The sequence below is a fragment of the Pundamilia nyererei genome, unplaced genomic scaffold, assembly GCF_000239375.1.
Source record: "Pundamilia nyererei isolate P.nyererei 1_Seehausen unplaced genomic scaffold, PunNye1.0 scaffold00255, whole genome shotgun sequence".
Classification (NCBI taxonomy): domain Eukaryota; kingdom Metazoa; phylum Chordata; class Actinopteri; order Cichliformes; family Cichlidae; genus Pundamilia; species Pundamilia nyererei.
In genome coordinates, this window is record NW_005187656.1 from 432012 (window position 1) to 444477 (window position 12466).

General features: G+C 39.8%; 2 protein-coding genes across 2 annotated transcripts in view; both read left to right on the top strand.

Moving 5' to 3' along the window:
- The window catches only part of LOC102213255 (3-mercaptopyruvate sulfurtransferase), a 5091-nt gene extending 1872 nt beyond the window's left edge, over positions 1-3219 (top strand). Inside the window, exon 2 of the mRNA XM_005749808.1 lies at positions 1796-3219. Within this exon, the coding sequence (XP_005749865.1) occupies positions 1796-2094 (299 nt within the window). The 3' untranslated portion in view covers positions 2095-3219. The remainder of the gene's footprint in view (positions 1-1795) is intronic.
- The window catches only part of LOC102194891 (interleukin-2 receptor subunit beta), a 16158-nt gene continuing 6848 nt past the window's right edge, over positions 3157-12466 (top strand). The window contains exon 1 of the mRNA XM_013915079.1: positions 3157-3214. The gene's annotated coding sequence lies outside the window, so the exon portion shown is untranslated. The remainder of the gene's footprint in view (positions 3215-12466) is intronic.

Consider the following 12466-nt stretch of genomic DNA (forward strand, 5'->3'; position numbering starts at 1 on the left):
ACACACACACACACACACACACACACACACACACACACACACACACACACACACACACTGCTGTACCACAGTAGCAGACAAAGTGAATGGTTAAACGTTTAGATGCAGCAATAGTCCAACCTTTGATCTGCTGATGTTTTTAAAGACGGCACTCAGTGAATGGACAAAACAGTGATAAGGTATAGATGTCTTATCCATATACGTCTCACAGTACACACACTGTTAGAGGGTAAAGCTCTGATGTGCAGTTACAGGGCTCCTCTGCAGGCAGAACACTTCTGAAAGCAGTTTGAGCAGTGACCTTTCTGACTGCTCTCTTAAAAAAACAAAAACTTCCCTTTTCATTGCATGTGTAAATCCAGCCTGGATTTAATTTTGGGGGGAACAAATAAAACTTTCACATGCTAAATCTGCTCTTCTGATTGACTCCCTTGGGAGTATAAGCATCAGTTTTTGTAATGTCTGTTTTCATATCAAACATTGATACAAACACACATATTTGTCTGTGGTAGTAAAAACGTAGCAAATGCGGGTTTCGCTTTCTTTTCCTCAATTCAGAGTTTTGCTTTTGAAACACTCAACCAATTTCCCACTATAACTGATATAGTCAAGACTAAAATACCGCCTGTCCCAGTGTGGTTGTGGTTTATTAACACCTGGCTATTTTTTTTTCCACATTTAAAATGTGATCTGAAGAAAACCCCGTCCACATGGTCCTTCTGTAGCCAAAAGATCACAGGGTTGAGTCATCAATGATCACATTATGTTCCGTTTTTTTTATCTTATATTTAAGACTGTCATCTTCGGTCATGGACTTTAACAGTCCTCTGACTCATGCCTCTCTACTGATTTATTCAGAGTCGAGTGCAGCTGAGCTGGACCAATATAACTTACGCCTCTTACTCTTTCTGATGCTAGCAGAGTGGAGATGGAAATGCCGTAATAAGAGGCGGTCAATACAAAGGCAGATTATAATGATTTGCTAATCATGTGTACTGTATAACAAGTTATTCAGAAATGGGGATCATAACAGTTTTACTAATGGCACTAAACGTGTGGTAAAATTATTTGTGATGTAAAAGGTCACTCCAGGATTAGAGACTACATCAAGGAGGGGTGTAGCTAGAAAGGTCTAAAAAGTAAAGCCAAAACAGAAGTGCCGTAAACATGAATTCTTTTTAATGGCTGGCACAACTTCAATAGTAAGCCTTTACCCAGTGATTGTGCAGTGTCATTGGTTTCACAGTTGCTTGCCACATGTGGTTTTAAAACACCACAGTCACAATGATGAAAATGCGTCACAGCGAGACTTCACTTACTAGTCAATGGGTGATGTCATAGTTACTACCTGCTACTTAAAGAAATGACAAGAAAGCTTGTCTAAGAGAGTTTGGGCTGTGTTGAAGAATAAAGGTTGTCTAACCAAATAATGACAAACTCTGTTTTTGCCTCATATACTGTATTTCCATGTATCTTTGTATGTGTTTCAATAAATTGCTGCACATATTTTCCATTTTCCCTGCAAAATATTTAGAATAAAGAGCAACAGCTCAAGAATTTTACTGTAGTCCACATTCAAAGTGTAGAACATAATCCAGACTGAGAAAAACAGAAGGGATCAACACAGGGTTAGCATGACTTAAAAGCCTCACCAAGGCTAATCAAGATCTCTAAAGGTCTTTTTAATTGCATGTTTCTGTGTAACTGCCCATTTCTTAATTAATTAAGAGTACACATTTGCTATTTCAGATTATTTAATCATATTCTGAATGTATCTGCTCTTTCTGATTGACAGACACAGAGCCAGGCCACATCCCTGGCTCCATCAGCATTCCTTTCCACGCCTTCCTGTCACCTTCTGGCCACTTCCTGCCAAAGGAACAACTCCAGGCTCTGTTTGCCCGTGCTGGTGTGGATCTCGACCACCCGCTTTGTGTCTTATGTGGCTCTGCAGTGACCGCGTGCCACGTGGCACTGGCGGCCCACGAGTGCGGGCACCCGGGGGTGTCGGTGTATGACGGTGGATGGTCGGAGTGGTACACCCGCGCCGTGCCCGAGCACGTCATATCAGATGGGAGAGGGAAACATTTGTGATAACAGGAAGGACCTGTGACCGATGGTTTTAGGCTGGATCACTTGTGCTGTTGTTGCTATTGAAGTTTGGTCATTTGGGATTTGTATGACTTCCTCCTGTGAAGCCACAGCCAGCAGCACGATAGCAAAATTTCCCAGAATGTCCGAAAAGCTCCTGTATTAATAATACACCACTGGGAATTTTTTTTTTTGTTCATCTTTTATATACTGATAGATGATTTGTGATTAAAGTCAACAATATGTGGACACTAAACTGAACTTCTTAACCCCGTCCCACCACCTCAAGTCTCCACCTGTTGGCAGCTCACGGACTCAAAGACACCTACACTTTGTAATCTTGTGTAATCTTTGGTAAAATAAATATGAACATGTTTATCGACGCAGTAACTGATTAAAAAGGACTGAAAATAGACAAAGAGCAGAGTCTCCTTTGTTAGGTTCTTACAATAATGCAGTTTAAACGATGGACTTTTGACTTGTTGACTGATTAGAGCCTAAGGATAGTGATGTTTTTCTGTTTGTTTTTGGGGGGGTTTCCCCTTCCAAAGTCAGATATCCTGAGAAGTTTGTGTCTAAAGAAAAAAGAAATTAATATATCATCATGATTGCTACTGTCTCATGTCATGTTACACATTGCCAATTACTGTACAGCATTTTAGAAGACTCTTTTTCTGTGGTGGCTTAAAATGATTTCAGTGATGCAATGTTGATGCTAAAAATATTGCTTTTAATATAACAAGTAAATCACTTTTGCCATATACAATAATCATTTCTTGAGTAAAGTTCAGCATGAACAGATATAAAATAGACTTGCACTAAAGGAAACAAAAATGTGGCGTCAAAACCCACTTTGCTGTGACGTACTTGGTGATAGTCACACGTATTACACGTAAGGCATTTTTCCACTGCATAGCAAAGGGGTTGCTGTACATAAGTTGAAATGTTAAAGCTGACCTGTGACAAGGAAGTGAGACTCAAATGTCCTCTCTTCCTCTTTCGCATTAAAAAAGCCTTTTGCTTTTTCTGAGCAGTATAGTTGTACATGTGTCACCGAGAGGACATGTTCATTATTTGTGCTGTTGCAGTGTGGGAGTAGTCACCCTGTCCTGGCTCTTAACTGGTGAGTGTGGTGCTCTGATAAAAGATTTCTGTTATCTTGCTGCGAACATGAGCTCCTTTGGGAAAGTTGTTGGTGATAACTTAGAACAGCAGTGAAGTCCCAAGATAATCTCTTGGTTTGTTTTTTATGTCATAAATAATTGGGGGTTTTTACTTTTTAAGTTTTATTTTATTTTATTTCAGAACACAACATAAATTCTAGTTAGACTAAAAACAAATAAAAATACTAACAATAAGAAAAAGCTCGCTTGTTTTAACACTGATTATATTTTCAGGGCTTTAATGTGAAGTTATCTTTGTGAAGTTAATATTTATCCCTTTCCACTTTATAATAACCAACATTAAATGCCGTTTGAGTTTGTGTTTCTAAAGCTTCCACTCGAGGGCAGCACTACACTAGAGTTTTAAACCTTGGCATTCAGCACTGTTGTATAATAGGAGCTCAGGTGAAATAGTCTGAACATTTAATCATGAGTATTTTTAATTAGTTTCTCTGAGCAGCTTTGCTGAGCACCTGCATCTACACACAGAGTTGTCTCAGGATTGTATCCACTTGAAAAATGTGTTACTTTGTATAAAAAATGGCTTTAATTCTTAAATAGTTCTTGTTAAAGTGTTGTCGTAAATCTCACCCAAACGGTCGCAGCAGATGGCTGCCTCGCCCTGAATCTGGTTCTGCTGGAGGTTTCCTCCTGTTAAAAGGGAGCTTTTCCTTCTCACTGTCGACAAGTGCTTGCTATTTGGGGGTCATGTTATTGTTGGGGGCTTCGCTCTATCATTATAGTGGCCTTACATCACAATAAAAAGTGCTGTGAGGGAACTGTTATTTTGATTTGGCACTATGTAAATAACATTGAACAGAATTGAAACTGACATTGTTAAAAAACTTGTGGAACAGTGAAACATTTACTCGTCAAACAGTAAATGAAGGTTTTTCTTCAAAAACACCTCCAACATTTTGACATTTATTAAGTATCTTTTGGTTAGTTACATAATTAAATTCATATTACGATCATTTATTTGTCTATACATAACTATTAATGTACAGTTGGTGATCTTAACTTGGCTTTAATGTCCTTTATGAGTCTAATGGGCACCATAACTTATATAAATCACGTTTTAAATAAATGTTGGAACTTGTCATTAAGACCCATCAGGAAAGTGTTTCCTCAGGTCTTTTTTTCTTTAGAGTTCAAGGCTTTTTTGAAACTAGAGTCTTGAGATATTTCCATCTCTGGTTGGTCTCTTGCTGTTAGCTGTTTTTAGCATGCTATTGATGCTTAGAGAGATCTAATGTTCTGTTCGCAGCAGCGCAAAGGCAGACATCACAGACAGAAAAATAATATAAAAGATAATGTTGTAAAAACACTTTACAAACTGTTCCTTTTTTCATCCGTCTCAGAAATGCATGATTTAGAAAGTAAAAATACAACATAATCGTATTTTTTTCCTTAAAATGTCAAGCATCATGGACAAATGACATTACATAGCAGTCAACAGTAGTTACAAAAGGTGCAATGAGCAATCAGCTAATACCCGCCACAAGATGTCACAACAGTACAAAATATTAATATAATATTATAATATATACGACTATAATATTAGTTATAATATATGCAGTGTGCTAAGAAGTGAAGAGTGTGCTGAGAAGATTAAAGGAATACTTTAAGAAGCTAATGAATGTAAAAAACGAGAGCCAGAGGGGGACGGAAAGTGGATAGTTAGCCAATGAGGAAGTGCAGAGGATTAGTAGCAAGGAAGTGAGGCAGCTCTAGAAGAGTGGAAAGGCAGTTAATCCAGATGACATACAGTGGAGGTTTGGATGTTTCTAGGAGAGAGGGCAGTGGACTTTTTAACTAGATTGTTTAACACAATCCTGGAGATTGAGAGGACCCATGAGTAATGGAGAAGAAGTACACATCTTCTTCATTCCTTTCCAAGAACAAAGATGATGTGAAAAGCTGTAGCGGTATGGCTTCATGCTGTGAAAGAGCACTTCAGGTGTAATGTTTGCTTTAAGAGTGTTGCTGGGTGGGCACTGGTTTAGCATAGTTGGATGAGCAGGCGACCATGTGCTGCACGTCTCCCCCTCTGTCTCTTTTTGCGTTCCTGTCAGTCTTCACTGTCTCCATCTAATAAAGCCAGAAAAAGGCCAAAAAATATTTTTTTAAAAAGTGTTGCTGGAACATCAAAAAGGGGTTGCACTGTCTTCATGGATCCAGAGAAAATATACGATAGGGCGCCTGAGGTAGCGTGTTAGGAAATCAGAAGTGTATGTGAGTGTGGCGCAAGACATGCAGGACGCCAGCGAGACAGTGGGTTAGGTGTGTGGTAGAAGTGCCAGATGAGTTCAAGGTGGGTATGGGATTACATCAGGGTTTGACTTTGAGTCCTTTCCTGTTTTTGATGGTGATGGACAGCCTGACAGGTGAAGTCAGGCAAGGGTCTACGTGGACTAACGATGCTGACAGATGATATTTTGCAGTGGCGAGAAGGTAGCAGAGAGCCTGGACATGTGGAGGTTTGCACTGGAGAATAGAAGAATGAAAGTCAGTAGAAGATAGAATACATGAGTGAGAATGAGAGGGATACAGGTGGAACGGTAAACATGCAACTAGCACAGGTGGTGAAGGTGGGGTCAACCATCCAAAGCCTCATATAGTAGACAACAGAGGTGAAGAAGAGAGTGCAGCGGGTGGAGATGAGGGTCAAGGTTGATGTGTGACAAGAGTGAATGGAAAGATTTCCCGTGTGGTGGTGAACTCTGCTATGATGTATGGTTTGGAGACGGTGGCACTGACAAAAAGGCAGGAGGCTGACGTGGAGGTGGCAGAGTTGAAAATACCAAGATGTTTTACTAAGAGGATGGACAGAATTGAAAATGAGTACATGAGAGGTATAGCTCATGTTGAAAATCATTTTTGGAGGGGTTAAAGGTTTTATTCAACCCCTCATGAACAAAATGTATTGCCTAAACCTTTTATACGTGTCTGGCCAGGTTCTAGTAAGTTATGCACAAGTTGGCTTCTTGTATATCCTGTGTGCTGTGGCTTAAAAGCCCCCCTAATCGTGAGACTGGCCTACTTTTTGGTGATCTGCTTGTGTGTGCCTGACATGTCACAGCACGTGATTAATATTTGTTTTGGTGTCTGCGTTAAAATATTGTCTTTAACACTTTTTCACCTGTGAGGCCCAGTTCGGTCAGATTTAGGCTGTCTATTTTCATCTGCTGTGTGCAGCTGGATGTGGTACTTGCAACGGTGGCATATTTTTAAAAAAAAGTAAGACACTCTAGCACACGTGCACACTTCAGCACCTCTAATTTCAAGTCCTTTCCCAAACTGATAGCATTTCACCAGCAGTGGATAGTTGTGTATTAACTGGGCACAGTCACTTTTTTGTAGTATAGACTGTTCTGCCACTTATATCGTGCCTCCAGGAAACTGCAGAGGGATGATTGCCGTGTGAGTGCATGCACACGAGAACAAAACTAAATTTAGGACAGTGATGTGTTGTATTACTCAGTAACGCGTAAATGCATTACAGTAACACCAACACTGCTTTTTACCCACAGAAAAACCAGGTAGGATGACAAATAGAGGTTTTCACAATTAACCAATAAGCTTATTTAGTAAGCCAGCTGTTTCCCCCATTCTCAGCCTTTCTCACTTGCTAAGCTAACCTTCATATTTCTTATGTAAACATATGAGATATCGAACTTTCCATCAAACTCTCAGTAAGAAAGCACATTTCCCAACTAATCATTTAACCTGGCCCTAAAAAGAGTTGACTCTGAATTTCAGTTAGCAAAGCAAACAAAACAGAGGCATGAAATTATAGTTTCTGCACTAGCATATTACTTTTACTTCTTACCAAGTCATAGTATTTTTAACAAATAATAGAAACTCAGTGCAAAGGGAACAGAAAGTGTTTATGCGAACATAGAAAAAGGGGTTTTCACCACGTTTCACATTTCTTGACACGCTGATTGAATGTCACCGAGTTACAACCCCAAGGGAAACCACAGCACCGCAGCCTCTTCTTTTCTCAGAAAATTTTCCAATACGTCACCAGAGGCAAGACGGCAAAACTTTAGTCAAAGAAATGTTTAGGGTACACGGCCTGAATAACCCTACAGACATGGAAATGACAGCACGCTGAACAACTCTGGAACGGTAAGTTCAATTTTTACTTGGTTTACTTGGTCTTTTCTAAGAGAGATCAAACACATTTTTTAGTTGCTATGAATGAATGAACCTGTGGTGAAGAAAGATGGTGTTGCAGTGTGATGGAGAAAGTGATAAAGTCTACTCTGAAGCGAGATTAGAAGTGGCTGGTTACGTGCATGTGATGAATGGAAAAGGCTTACTTTTTTCTGTATTTAATTCATAAAATCATAACAAGTTAAAGCTCACCTATTGTGTTTATGCAAGAGTTCTCACTGTATTTTCCACAATATAATTGTGAACAAGACTTTTCAGTTACATTGTAATTGTAATATATTCTGCACTAAAGATCACCTAAAAGGTCCAAGTAGACAGAAATATATTTAGATATAAAAACTAGTCCCAGTAAGATACCTAATGCTGTCTTTTTAATAAAAACGCTCACTCGGAAAGGTGCACTTTAAATGGCACAGGAAAACAGGTGGGGGGGGTGAGGCAGGGGGAGGTGGCAGAATAGCAAAGACACAAAATAGTGTGGAGGAGCGAGAGAAGGAAAGGACGCCAGAGTTAAAGGGTTTCTAAAAGGACATGTGGATAGTTTTGTCAAATAAACAAAAGTCGTCCATGCACACAACAGCTTTTTTGGGGGTTGCAGTTTGAAATGTGTCAGCATGCTAACAAGCAAGTTTATCATGTTGATTTTACACATAAACAGTATTAAACAAATTGAAATTCAGACATTTCACAAAGCTCGTGGTAAGCTGTAAACACCCAAACTTCTGCCTGCCAGCAGCATTAGAGGAAACAGCTCAGGGGATTTATTGTATGTCTGTACAAAATTATGTGTCCCTGCATGCTCAACAGTCATACTGCTGCTGCCGCTGTTGTTTCGGGATACGCCTACTCCTAGACTGCGGCTATGATATGCTAATTTCTCCCACCTTCAACCCTTTCAGTTAAGAATTCAAGCCATAGCGGCATAATCAATCCAACCATCTCATTTCCAAGTATCTGATCACATAAAAACTACTCGGCAGATTCTTGTCTCTGACATCATAATAATAACGATACTTCAATTAATCACTTACAGTAAACAAGACAAGGTTCCACCAACTGACAACCATGCTCATTTTAGCTACTTATAGTCAGAGAGCAACAAACATCTTTACTGCCTCTTTTTGGTTGAACATCAGCCATAAAAACAAAAGAAGGAAAGAAAAAATACCCAGACAGGTCAGCAACTTTCTGGTAACCACCAGTTGCTTAGGGAAAATCTGCATTTCCTGACACCAACTATCTAATGAGTGACATTTTTGTCAGTCATGTAGGTTGACAGGGTGGACCGGACTTTAAGCCCATGTGACTGAAGCTTAATATGATTACTATTATGAAGCAGTTCTGATCTGTATGCCCACAGAAATGAATAAAACATGTTACTCCAGCTCACCACTAGTTGTGGTTTCAGAAACCGCTGCACCAGTAATTTCAAGAAAAAAGTAGTTCAAGAAATGAAGAGTAGACTTTCTGGATTGTGAATGGTTGCTTTTTTTGTTATTGGAAACAAACATACCTTTCTGGGAAGACAAAGGGGTTAGGATGTGGTTTAAGTTTTTAGTGTGTATTTGTATTCAGTTTGTGGTTGTTTTTCTCGTGTGTCAGTGAAGTGAGTAAGGAAAGAGAGAAAGAGACGAAAGAGAAAAAAAAGAGATCAAAGAGTGTCAACTTTTTCACTTTGCTGTCGGACCAGTGTAGGGGAAGTCCAAAAGTCAGTAGACAAATGATATGAATAGAACTAGTGCTTAACACATGAAAAATGGTTCTTAGAAGGTAAAGTATTAAGATAGTGTCTGATAAGAAGAGGCAAGAAGAGGAATCTTGATTTTTTTGAAGTTATTAACAAAGCGGGTTTTCCACAATTGGATAAGTGGTCAACTGACGCAAATCATTCAAATCTCCTGTTAGCTGGGGAAGTCTGTGGATTGTCCAGTATGACTTTGACTCGTGTCATTAATCATGTGACTTCAGGTTTGATTAAAAACAGACTTGTGATTTCAGTCTTATGAACTTTTTAAAAAAAAAATCCACCATAACAGAAAAAGTCTTGTTGAAGTCTAACCAAAAACAAACAATCCATCCATCTTCTTCCGCTTTATCGCGGAAGAAGTCGCGGGGGCAGCAGCCTAAGCAGAGAAGCCCAGACCTCCCTCTCCCCAGCCACCTCCTCCAGCTTATCCGGGGAACACCAAGGCTTTCCCAGGCTAGCCGAGAGATATAATCTCTCCAGTGTGTCCTGGGTCTGCTCCAGGGCCTCTTCCCAGTGGGACATGCCCAGAACACCTCACCCAGGATGCATCCTTGTCAGATGCCCGAACCACCTCAGCTGGCTCCTTTCGATGTGGAGGAGCAGCGGTTCTACTCTGAGCCCCTCCCGGATGGCTGAACTTCTCACCCTATCTCTAAGGGAGAGGCCAGCCACCCTACGGAGGAAGCTCATTTCTGCCGCTTGTATCCGCAATCTCGTTCTTTCGGTCACTACCCACAGCTCGTGGCCATAGGTGAGGGTAGGGACGTAGATCGACCGGTAAATTGAGAGCTTCGCTTTTACACTCAGCTCTCTCTTCACCACGACGGACCGGTGCAGCGTCCGCATCACTGCAGCTGCAGCCCCAATCCGTCTGTCGATCCCTTCTCCCATCACTCGCGAACAAGACCCCGAGATACTTGAACTCAGAAACGTTGGACATAATTGGACAATATTACTCAGCTGAAACAAGGCTGTCCATAAGACTTGGCTTTGATGACACTGTAAGGGTAAAAAAGATGGTTTGTCAGAGTGGAAATAATTGAGGATGAGGCATTCCTATCCAAAGTAATTACAGTGAATCATTTCATGCTCTGTATTCCATACACAACACCAGAGGTTACAAGTAGACAATTTTACATAATCCAGACCTTTATGTCTTTAAGAAATGCTTAAATGTGACTAAATGGACAGTTTCACCTGGCTTCAAAGATAAATATAGCTTGGCTCTGTCATCATAGCTATGAAAATGTGTGCAGTGTTCACTAGTGATATTGCTGAAGTTGAATAAAGGTAAGTGTGGGCACAGAAGCTCATGGAACTTCATGATGAATCTTTTGCATTTAAAAGACTCACCGCTCTTTGAAAGTCTGTCTGAATGCTTTAACTGCAGAGGACTTCTACCCAGGCAAGAAGAAAGAGTAGCTGTGATTAAACCAAAACACCCACATCAAACATGCGCCTTGTTTGAGCCGTCTGCTACAGATTGATGTGACTGCAGTGCGACCTTTATAGATCTGGTAGAGTGAAAGGTCAGTTTCTACAGATTCCTCACACTGAGGAGCAGCAGTGCATTAGAGGTGTCAGGTAGGTGTATGTTGTCAGACCATTTGCATGCGGAAGATCAGATAACGAATAAAATATAAGCAGTCTCATATCATAATTTGACACAATAAGTAATCTACTTCATTTCCTATCCCATACTGGTGGTTCTCTTTTTTATTCTGGAAGATTGCAAGGCTGTTATCTTCTTGGATCACTACATGCAACATTGTCACCCTAAAAGAGCTCTCATCAGAGAGTCTCAATGTCAGGATGGAACTGATATTGCTTTATGCTGCAGCACATGACTCAATCTAATAGTACATTTTAAGAGGATGTAGTTAGTGTAACTTCCCCCCCTCACCTTTTGTATCAACTGACATCTTGTTAATTTTTACACAAAGTGCCTCCTGTTAAGCTTATCAACTTCCCGACTACTAAAGCACTTTCTTGTAATGTGCATGACTGGAAATTGTATGCTCCATTTATTAAAATCCTGTAAGTCTGAGCTCATTGCATGCAATCAGATTAAGTTTTTTTAAGAAGTGCCGTTAGCAGGAAGTGAACCTGTCAGAATAATGGAACATTTGAGTTCTCAGAAAAACATTTTGACCTTTATTAAACCTTGCAAACAGGTGACCGTAGAAGCACCAACACAATGTGCTTTCCCCTGTGCACGGAAATGGAAGAAAAACAGTAGTGTGCAGCGGTTTAGGCTAAAAAAAAAGGAGAACAACACTTTTTCTTCTTTTTTCTTCTTCTTTTTTTTAAAGAAATGATACTGGCACCACAAATATTTATCAGTAAATGATTTTTAAAATGTTCCACTGCATTTTAAACTGCAGCAACTCATGGTATACTTGCCACGAACTGCCACAAGTGTTGACTTCTGCATGACACTTGGAACGTAGTTTGTTAGACAGTTATTCTATGGATTGTGGCTGAAGATAATATTTAGGGTTTTAGCTGCAGGTTCAGGTTTAGGTTTTCTATCATGCTACAAAGCAGAATACATGTTATGTTATGAATGTGAATCTAAACATGTAAAGAATCTACGTCAGCGCTGTGCAGTATAAACTTAATATGTTTGCGTTAATCACAATGAAAAGAAATGTTCGCTTGAATATCAATGAGATAAAATGCTTTTTAAAAAAAGTCTTTACAGATAATACTGCAGTAAACGCACAAGGTGAAAGTTTTAGGTCAGGCTGTGGGTGTTTGTGGGTCAGCTTGCACTTGGCTGCAAAACCACAAGAACCACGAATCCACACAAACACATTTTTTTTTCATCCTGTTTTTCACAGAGTTTAAATGTCATTGCGGTCCACATGCAAAGGCAGCTGCAGCTAATACATTTATAAGTATTAGCTGTAGCATGCCCTTTGTGTGCATTGCTGTGCACGGTTAAAAACCCAACAGGCTGGGGGGAAATGGCAGGCTGTAGTCAACAAACTAATAAATGATGATGAAGTTTAAAACTGAAACATTAACGCAGAAGCTGCCAGTTTTTACTTGACTGCATGTTTAAATGTGTCATCAGGTACTAAATTTAACCTTAATCTGTCAGTTGAAGGAAATGATAGGAAGTAAGAAACACGTGTTGACATGCTTCAGATGCTCAGAAGTGAAGAATAATTAATCAGAAGTTCACATTTTAGTCTGGAGAGCAGTGCCGATTCAAAGTAAGATCCTCTACAGTGTTAATTGCTTGAATTGAAAAGCAACGAATTCAACCTTTTTTTTT